Raw genomic sequence first — 10,803 nt, forward strand, 5'->3', positions numbered from 1 at the left:
GTTCATTTGAAAAGTATAAGTTTAATATTAAAGCAGATGTGGTTTTACGGTGTAATAACAGTAATTAATTCCTTCCTAAGTACCAGCAGTTCTAAAAATAGCCACCGTTCACAGATGATCAAATGTTGACTGTAGTTGAACTAATCAAAGCATGGCATTTGTTCGGCATAGTGATTCACACGATGAAGCCTAAAACTGCTAAAAATCAATTTGTCTGTAAAAGAAGTTGACAGATCTGAATTTATGAGAGTAGCTTGTGGAAAAGTGGCAATTTACCTTCCAGAGACTCTATCCCAGTAGCCTGAGCAAGTAAGTCTTCATGTCTGGCCACAACCTGGAAAATATAAACATAAATATAAGAAGACTGCACATGTTATGGTAACTGTTTGTGCTTTATATGACATATTAATGTTTGATTTAAGTTGCTTTTAGTCACATTTTATATATTCACATTGTTATTTTCAGAGATGAGCAGTAACGCGTTGTTACTGTAATCCGATTACTTTCTTCAAGTGACGACTAAAGTAAGGGATTACTACTGCAAAAAAAAGGTAATTAGATTACCGTTACTTTCCCGTAAGCACGCTGCGTTACTGCGTTACTAAAACCGTGATTTTTTTGTGAGGGTCTCATGACAGTGACGTAAGCGAGTGCGACAGTTGTGGCAACAGCTGTGTGCAGATCAACAAAGGATAATATATCGAGTGCGGGAGAGAGTGTGAGCGTGCAGCGTTTAAAGCGTGGAAGTACTGACCTTACTTTGAGTTTGATTCCGCAAAAAGTGACAAAAACATTAATTAGCATCCGCTGTTCACTGCGTGGGAAGAAAACTTCTTTTTACAGCGAAAAAAACCCCTAAACTTCCAAGCAAGCACCGAGTAGCTACGACGTAATGGGAAACTCACAGAGAAACTCTTCAACTGACCGCTACAACACACCTGGACCAGGGCAAACATCCGCCTGCTATACAGGTGAAAATAGAGCAACAGGACTGCTGAGACTTTGACTTTATTTATTTTCTGCTGTATTTTACTTGCATCTATTTGAAAGACTGAGTGTAAACAGAAAAAAATATTTTATTTTATGTGCTGGAATGTGCAGAAAATAGGTTTAAATGTTAAACTAATTTCTTCCAGTCAGAGAATGGTGCATATAATTTAATGTTTGCTTGATGCATAAAGTTAAAAGATTAAAACTAATAAAACAAGTTTTAAAAAGAGACTTTTCCATTTGATTACATTTTGTATGACGGATTAGGCAGAAAGTAGAATTGGGCTGAAAGATCTATCGCTTTATCACCTATTCAGGTTGTAAATCATGTTTTTAACCAAGTAACTAATTACTTTTGAAAATAAGTAATCAGTAAAGTAAAGGGACTACTTTTTTGGGGAAGTAATCAGTAATTAGTTACTGATTACTTTTTTCAAGTAACTTGACCAACACTGGTTATTTGATTCTAACTTTCAGCACTTCTAAAGTGGCTAAAATTTCAGTAGACTACCTTAGTGTTGGTATTTATTGTTAAAACAATAATAGTAACTTTTTAATGGCTTAAATTTTGTTGTGACGTCCAGCATCTTGCCCAAAAATACTTTGGCAATCATGTTTTGCATTCGTCAACACATCCTACAGGTCAACTCAGGATAGATCCAGCGCTCGTCCTGAGTTGTCACACTGATACAGACATTTAAACTTACACTGGGTTCATCTATTTGGATCTGCTTAGTTTTCTCACAGTAATTTGGGAATGCTGGTTATTACTGAAAGTTTATAAATTAGTGCATTCTGAGGGAAACAGTGGCCCAGGTGAGCTGGATTTGTACCTGGGTGTGTAGCTCCTTGTCCAGCTGACTGATGCCTTGTGCCAGCTTGGCCAGCTGTTCAGCGATTACAGCATGGTGAATGGCCTGAGCGGTGTATGTCTTCACATCAAAGTCCTTTACTAGGAAATCAGCATAACACTCTGCAAACACAGCAGTCAGTTTTCAAGCCATTAACTCTCCCAGTCTCACATATTAGACAGCGAGCACATAATCAGACACGTCACTGTCTAATTATACAATTAGCGACTTGATGGGTACCAAATGTAGTTTCTACTTTTTTTTGTCACAAATACTAATTTAGCCAAATGAATTGTACAAACAATGCAAACCAGGTTATTGATGTTAATGTCGCTTCTTCACTGGCTAAAGAATTTTTTACAGTCCTGCGAGACTCTCGCAGCTTTTGATAAAATGCCTTCAAACGATCGACGATCGTATTTAAAGTCGATGCACCAATTCTGTCATGATAAAACTCATTTTACCATCCTTCAAAAGTGAATTCGTGGAAGCTTCTCTACCGTCCTCCATCTTGACAGTTCCGTGTGTGACGTAAATGTGACGGAGTCCGGAAGCTACATGAATCTTAAAGGGACACACAACCAAAGAACTCCCCACAAAACGTCTCTATCGCCCCCTGGTGTCTGGCTGCAGTATAGGTCATAAACCCCGTCTCCTTCATGTTAGCGGATGGGATTGAGGTCAGACTAAAACAAAGTTCCCCTCAAATACATTTTTTCCCAAAGAAAAAAAATCTGCCATTATTAGCACTTCTTATCTTGCTGATTTGTGTTCAAGGAGTTTCCTTTCTCATAAGTGTAATTCTAATAATTCTAATAATTCTGAATGGCATTAAATTGGTGCAACGTCACCATAACATCTAAGATGAGCAGTCGTCAGTTAATCTGTGCACATGAGTGATTTTACCCTGATTAAAGAAATAACTGTGAGCCTGAATGTTGATTAAAGTCATGCAGACATTAGATCTGCTGCTCTGACTGAATTGAAGGATGTTGGGACCTGCAGCTGAAGATGAGACACTAAAACAGTTTATATAAGAAACTGAGAAAAGTCGCCAGGCTGCTCAGTCACTAACCAGCATTACAGTTACTGTACAATTATTATTACTGTACTGTACTCTTAGACTGTAATGCACGTGCATGAGGGGGGGGGGGGAGCACCTGGCCCTCTCCTGATTGGTGCCCGAAGTGCCCTTTTCTTTATTTTCTATGTGTGCATGTGGACTCCTGCCTGTGCCCCTCAACAATAGCATTTAACTATTAATCACAGTTTTGCTAATCAGAGGGATCTGGCTTCCATCAGTCACATGATGACCATTAGCCAATGATCGTCCTTGACGGCAGAGCGGGCTGGTTACGAGCCGGGAACAAGCTCTCAAAGAGCATGTGCATGTTTTGCCCATTGTTTTGCCCATTGAAGCCAAAACGTCTCTATCGCCCCCTGGTGTCTGGCTGCAGTATAGGTCATAACCCCCCCCCCCCCCCCCCCCCCCCCTCCACGTTAGCAGATGGGACTGGGGTCAGACTAAAATAAATTTATTCTCCTCAGATTTTTTTTTCAAAGATTCTTTCTTTTGTTTTCAATAGTTCTCATCACGCTGATTTATGTTCAAGGGGTCTCCTTTCCCATAAGTGTGATTCTAATTCCTAGAGTGGTGATGTTAAATTGTTGTGAAACGTCATCATAACAGCTTTGACTGGCAGCTGCAGTCACGGAGAAACTTGCGTATCTCTGTTCGGGAATAGCAGATAGAGCGTAGGCTCTGAGAGGAGTGCCAGCGTTTACGCTACGAAAACACGACCGAGTGTTTTAACCTGACAGCCTGAGGTAGTGAGGCCTCGTGAGGCGTTTCAGCACATTCCCAAAACTGTATCTGTTATATTCTCTCTTATAACTTAACTGGTAAGTAACGACGCCTTCTTTAGTTGTAGTGATTTACTTTAATAACCAGTCTAAGGAAAGGCGCAGGCATATCAATGCGCACATACACCACACTTTGTGTTCTCTACTATGTAACAGAAAGTAGTACCACAAACTATAAACTGATTTTACTAAATACATAACAGTATCGATACTGTGTCGACACAGTGTTGCTGTTTTGCTCCATACTGACACCTGCTGGACCTTAAATATCATTGCAGGCAACTTACTTGAGACTCACAACAGACACTGATTCAATGACCTAGTCATACTTGTTTACACTGTAAGGTATTGTACTTTCCATGGAATCATTTTATATCTTTTACATTTCAAATATTGTGAATGACATTAAGTGAAAATTAAAATGAAAGTATTGTGAATATAATATTACCCATTTAAATGTAATTGACTCAGAGTTTAAGAAAAATAAGTTTATTCAATGTTTTTGCATTCAGTCTATTGTGTTTTTTTGACACCATTTCCCCAGCTTTGGAAAACTCAGAGGCATAAATGAAGCTGGGGTACACAAAAACTGTAAAGCCAGGTGGAAAAGGTTCGGATGTCTTCCTTTTCCCCCAGTATGTTAAAGGATCCTCTGATCTTGGAATGTTTCTCTCCGACACTCTCCACAATACTAAGGGGTTGGCAGTCTTTTATAATAAAATTCAGGACTGCCTGGTCCAGAACAGTCTTCCTAGATGTTTGATTTCAAAATAATAAAACACATTTTAATAAAAAAAAAAAAAAGATGATAAAGCTGTTCAGTGTCAGTATAGGCCTACCTGTGTTCATTCTCGGTGTGTTTATCTCCTCATCTTCATGTTTGGCTCTGTAATGCCTTAACACTGAGGAGGTGCTTTTGTTTGTGTAAGAAATGCAGAACAGATGCGACATTTAACCTGCATAAAATAAAATAAATAATTTACACTGCAGGTCACATTGCTGTTTTTTCTATTCTGATAGATCACACTGAAACAAAGACAGACTAACTATTTGCAGTTAAAAGATCAAAATGATCCCCCGCAGCAGAAACATTTCTTTTTCTTTCGGGCTCCATTTTGTTATGGAGAGATGTGTATTTTTTTTTTTTTATCTTTGCGAGAGTAATTTTGTCTTTTTTTTGGTGGAGACTCGTTCCGTTGGCAGATGCGGATGCGGTACCTTTTAAACACAGTTTGGCGCGTTGGCAATGAGCGATACAGCAGCTGTATCGATCACGTGACTTTTTCTTAAAGCGACGCACGCACCGATACAGGTTTCACTCTGTGAGCTTGATACATGCGTCGGTGGGTACAGGTGATCAACCACTTCTCCAAAGCTTCTGGCCTACAGCTGAATATTAATAAATGCGAAATTCTAGCTCTGCATGAGTGTCCCCTGCAAGCAATAAATAATATACACATCAAAAAAGAGGTGAAGTATCTGTGAAGTATTTGGAATACTTGCTGAGAATGCAGATTTTGACCTGTTGATTAGGACGTTTTTGTTTATGGGAAAAAATTTTATTCACAAATGCAGATACTTTAAAGCTAAACCATGTATAAACAGATGGCTGAATGACTTTAACTTTCCCTGGCGGGTCGCGGAGTATGGGGGTCACTTGCCCCTCCCTTCCTTCCCTCCCCATCTCCAGCTGCCTCCCTCTTCCCGCTCCACCACAACCACCCACACATGCAGGGCCTTGGAGTAGGGGTATGTCACCAGGGTGCAGAGGAGGCTACCCCCCTGTCCCCTTCTGGCTGCCTCTGCCTCAATTTTATCCCACAACTTAGACATTCACATTACTCACACTCTCATTACACATACATATAGGACCTTGGGGGTGGGCACGCTACACGGACTCCAAAAGACCATCAGGGTGTACACCTCACCCCTGGCGTTGTTGCCCACCTCTCAATTTTGAATACACGTAGACATTGAGGGCTAGCAGGAGGGACTATGCGCTTACCTGCTGCTCCTTGGCAGGTAGCTCCATGCCCTCCTGGGTTTTAAATGCACCTTAGAACACACATGCATCAACACTACAATGAGTGGGTGGAGGGAGGTTTGGAGTCTTCTCTCACCCCCGTTCTCTGCGGCCTGCTGGAGCAGGGGGGCTAGGAGGAGGAGTTGGCCGTCCGACTGCGGTCTGGAGTGTGGGGCCTCCCTGCTGCTGCGGAGTCGGGGCGGTCTGCCTCTCCCCACTGCAGGGAAAAGGGTAACACCACCTGGGTCTGGGTGCAGTTCCCCCCTCCAGGGGCAAGGGTACCTAGACCCGGTTCGTAGAGTACGCTTGGGGAGTGTGATCGTGTGTACGGCGTCTCTTTATGTCTGTCTCCACGTTGGTTGAGTGTGGAGTAAGTGCATATGAGAGCATGAGGGTGGGAATGGATGTTTGTATCTGTGTGTGCCTGTATGTCTGTGTCTATATGTCAGGTTGGGTGTCAGGCGCCACCTCTCTGGGGACATCTCAGGCCCTCCAGGGTTTGGAGGCCTATCTCCCCCTACCACCACTTCCCCTGCCAGTGGCGGACTCCCTCAGACATTGGTGCGTTGGTGGTTCTTTGTGTCTGGGGATGGGCATCCAGGTACACACCGGCTCACTCCTTGGCGGCCGCTTGTCGGGGCCTGGAGCCTGGGGCTCGCTCGGGCCACTTCGGAGGTGGGGTGTCCCCGGCCTCTCGGCCTAGGGCTCGGTCACTCAGGCACGGCTGTCTGCCGGCGGAGCTCACGGGTGCGTCACTGCAACTCCCCCTGGTTTCTGCTCCGCGGCTGCTGGGCGAGCCCTCATCTGGGACTCTCCTCAGCTCTTTCTGGGACAGTGGCGCGGCTGCCCCTCTGTTGGTCTTCCTTGGTCTCTTGTGTTCTGGGAGCCTCTGGATGTCTGGAGTTTTGATCTCCTCCATACCTGCTTCATGCCCTGGAGGACGGGGCTGTGGCCCCCCCACACCCTCTAGCAGATCATTACATGAAGGAACCTTTTAAAAAAACAAGCGCGTCCATGCTCACAGGTGTACACACGGGTGATCACACCCACAAACTACACCCTTTTTGGCTCTTACCTCAAAGCACACTGTGTTCTGTTGATCTTATGTGCTGCACAATAATGTTTAATATTTAGTATTTACTGTCATATTCCCATATATCATTGTGATGCTGTTTATTCTATTACTCTTGTTCTCTTCTGCTTGTTTTCTTTTTTCTTTCTCAGCAGGTGATCCAGGTGATCGATATATGCATTTTTTTTCTCTGCCCGTTCTGTTGGTTTTTGTTTTTTTGCCCTTCTCCCCCGTCCCTCTTCTCAGCTGTTTCTCTTTCCCTCTTTCTTTCTCCCCTTCTTTCCCCCAGTCAAGTCTGTCCCATATTCAGCAAGTGAAAATAAAATAAACAATAAAAGGTGAATCAAATGGACCATTACGGCAAGGCTGGGATGGTCAGTTTGGTAAAGTAAATCCATTGGGCATCTTTCTTTGCCTTTAGACAACAATTCTGATGGCAAAAGAGCCAAACGGGACAGGCAAGAGAAAAAAAAAAGAAAAAAAGAAAAAGAAAAAAAAATCAGCTTTATTTCAATTTTGAGGGATAAAATTTATATTTGAGTTTGATGGTTCTGTTGTCTTTGTGATTACAGGAGCTGCCTTCAGATTCAGACCTCAGCAACACCCAGTGACAGCAGACAGATCATCCAACATCAGAATCAGAATCAGAAAGGGGTTTATTGCCAAATGTTGAGCAGGTTTACAACATTAGGAAATTGCTGCGGTGCTTCAGTGCAAACATAGTGTCATAAATAGCACTTAAATAGACATGAAAAAACATGTTCACATGTTAACTGCAAAATGAACCGATGACAACAGTACAAAGGTCAAAGTACCACACGTGCTGTAGTGAAAGCTGCAGCTGTTTTTGTCATGGTCCTGGGTCGTGTGACCCAGTGTTTTGTGTTTAGTCTATTTTGATGTTTATTGATTGTTTAGGTTCATTAAGGTAGTCCAGCCATTTGTATATATCACCCTTGCATTACGTCTCCCTTGCCCTTCGTGTGTTTATGTCTGTGCGTCTTGTACTGTCAAGTTCATGCTGTCAGTATTGTCACCTCCCCCTGTACTACATCTCCCCGGTTCATGTCTCATGTTTCCTGTTTTACTTTGAAGGCCTGCATTCACTGTCAGTGTATTCAGTTTCACTCCTCCTGTCCTGTCGTTAAGTTCATGTGTGTCAGCTGCGTTCCCATGTGTGGCCACTTCCCCTGATCATCCCTCATGTGTATTTAGTCTCTGTGTTTCTTACAGTCTGTGTCGCGTCGTCTGTGTTCCCACCCCCCGTGTTTCCATGCCCGGTCTGTTGTATTCTAAGTCATAGCCTTACCTTAGTTCATTCCCAGTTTAGGTTTCTGTTTAGTTATTGCTTTTGTGCTGCCCTTATTCTTGTTTGTTTCTCTTGTGTTACCAGCCACAATAAAAGGCTCGCCTTCTGTTAAAGCTCACTCCCGTCTGCTCACTTGTGTACGCACCTGGGTCCATTACACGCATTCTCCACTCGGTTCGTCACAGCGGACCGTGACAGTTTTATTGATAAAGTTCCATCCATCCATCTTCATCTGCTTTATCCGAGGCCGGGTCGTGGGGGCAGCAGCCTAAGCAGAGAAGCCCAGACCTCCCTCTCCCCAGCCACCTCCTCCAGCTTATCCGGGGGAACACCAAGGCGTTCCCAGGCCAGCCGAGAGATATAATCTCTCCAGCGTGTCCTGGGTCTGCCCCGGGGCCTCCTCCCGGTGGGACATGCCTGGAACACCTCATCCAGGAGGCACCCAGGGGGCATCCTGCTCAGATGCCCGAACCACCTCAGCTGGCTCCTTTCGATGTGGAGGAGCAGCGGCTCTACTCTGAGCCCCTCCTGGATGGCCGAACTTCTCACCCTATCTCTAAGGGAGAGGCCAGCCACCCTTCGGAGGAAGCCCATTTCCGCCGCTTGTATCCGTGATCTCGTTCTTTCGGTCACTACTTGATGGTATCGTAAAACCATTAAAATATATATTCAACTTGTCGTTTCAAAAAGGAGTTTTTCCACAAAAAATGAAAGTTGCTAAAGTTATTCCCATTTACAAAACCGGTGAAAGACATAATTTTACAAACTATAGACCAGTGTCAATACTCTCCCAGTTCTCTAAGATACTGGAAAAACTCTTCATAAAAAGATTTGACAGTTTTGTGGAAAAATATGAATTAATGACAGATAGTCAGTATGGGTTCAGAAACAACAGATCAACAGCTTTGGCACTGATAGATTTAATGGAAAAGATAACGGAATGTATGGATAATAAGAGGTATGCGCTCGGAGTTTTCTTAGATCTAAAGAAGGCGTTTGATACTGTTAATCATGAAATTCTATTAAAAAAACTGGAAAAGTACGGGTTTAGGGGAGTGGTTTTGGAATGGTTAAAAAGCTATGTAGGGAATAGGCAACAATATGTACAAATAAATGAATATAAATCTAATTTGATGGATATAGCTTGTGGAGTACCTCAAGGTTCAGTACTGGGTCCAAAAATGTTTATTATGTACTTAAATGATATCTGCAGAGTATCGGAGATTTTAAAGTTTGTAATATTTGCAGATGACACAAATATACTGTGTGCAGGTGGGGAATTGCCACAGGTTTTGGAAATGATCACACAGGAATTAACGATATTAAAGAAGTGGTTTGATATAAATAAATTATCATTGAATCTAGATAAAACCAAATTTATGTTGTTTGGAAACCAAAAGAAAAACATCGAAGTAGAAATATGTGTTGACAATGTATATTTAGAAAGAGTAAATGAAATAAAATTTCTTGGGGTGATCATTGACCACAAGCTCTGTTGGAAGCCACACATTACTTATGTTCGGGGGAAATTGGCACGGGGCATTGCCGTCCTGGGGAAAGCAAAGCATATGTTGGATCAGAAAGCACTGCACATTTTATACTGTGCTTTACTACTGCCATATATGAGCTACTGTGTAGAGGTCTGGGGAAACACATACAAAAGTAACACACAAACAATAACTATAATACAGAAAAGGGCCATTAGATTAATAAATAATGTAGGGTACAGGGACCATACAAATGCACTCTTTGTCAAAATGCAAGCTATTAAATTCCAAGACTTGGTGAAGCTTAAAACAGCGCAAATAATGTATAAAGTAAGAAATAAATTGCTTCCCAAAGAAATCTGTAAATTGTTCATAGAAAGAGAAGGTGGGTATAACTTAAGAGGGAAATGGAATTTAAAAATACAAAGTGCTAGAACAACTTTAAGAACTATGTCAATCTCAATTGCAGGAGTTAAATTATGGAACAGTCTAACAGAAGAAATAAAAGACAGTCAAAACATAAAACAGTTTAAAGTAAAATATAAAAACCTAATTTTAAATAAGTATAAGAATGAAGAAAACGGGGTTAACCCAGGATGGTAATGTTGCTGGTAATGGTGTTGCGGTTCTTTTTTGGTTGTTTTTTTGTTTTTTTGTTTTGTTTTGGTTTGTTGTTTTTCCATAACTTGTGTATCTGCAAATACACACATTCTGTATTTTTCATATGAAAGAAACTATACTGTGGTGGGGCTTGCTAATTTCTTGTTTTTGATTTATGTATGTTATGTTTTGTTTTACTTCATATGTTTATATGTTTCATATGTTGTTTGTTTAATTTAAGACAAAAAAAAATTAAATGAATGAGAGGTAAAACTTGAGGGGGTAGGGACAAATAAGTAAATACTTCAGCCTACTCCTTTTCAAACAAATAATGGAATGATATTTTGTAATGATTGTGAAGGCACATGTTTGAAATGTTTGAAATAAAAATGAACTGAACTGAACTGAACTACCCACAGCTCGTGACCATAGGTGAGGGTAGGGACGTAGATCGACCGGTAAATTGAGAGCTTCGCTTTTACACTCAGCTCCCTCTTCACCACGACGGACCGGTGCAGCGTCCGCATTACTGCAGCCCCAATCCGTCTACTGAGAATATTTCATGTTTTTTTCTTAGACATTTAAAAGAAGAACAACTCCAAACACCA

General features: G+C 41.8%; 1 protein-coding gene across 1 annotated transcript in view; it reads right to left on the minus strand.

Annotated features, from left to right (window-relative positions):
- cog5 (component of oligomeric golgi complex 5) overlaps nt 1-2,378 on the minus strand; it is a 74,220-nt gene extending 71,842 nt beyond the window's left edge. The window contains exons 1-3 of the mRNA XM_004573094.4: nt 2,306-2,378; nt 1,824-1,963; nt 277-334 (exon numbers count right to left, since the gene is read on the minus strand). Of these exons, the coding sequence (XP_004573151.2) occupies nt 277-334; nt 1,824-1,963; nt 2,306-2,351 (244 nt within the window). The 5' untranslated portion in view covers nt 2,352-2,378. The remainder of the gene's footprint in view (nt 1-276; nt 335-1,823; nt 1,964-2,305) is intronic.
- Between the last annotated feature and the right edge of the window lie 8,425 nt (nt 2,379-10,803).

The sequence above is a fragment of the Maylandia zebra genome, linkage group LG17 (genome assembly GCF_041146795.1).
Source record: "Maylandia zebra isolate NMK-2024a linkage group LG17, Mzebra_GT3a, whole genome shotgun sequence".
In the NCBI taxonomy this organism is placed as follows: domain Eukaryota; kingdom Metazoa; phylum Chordata; class Actinopteri; order Cichliformes; family Cichlidae; genus Maylandia; species Maylandia zebra.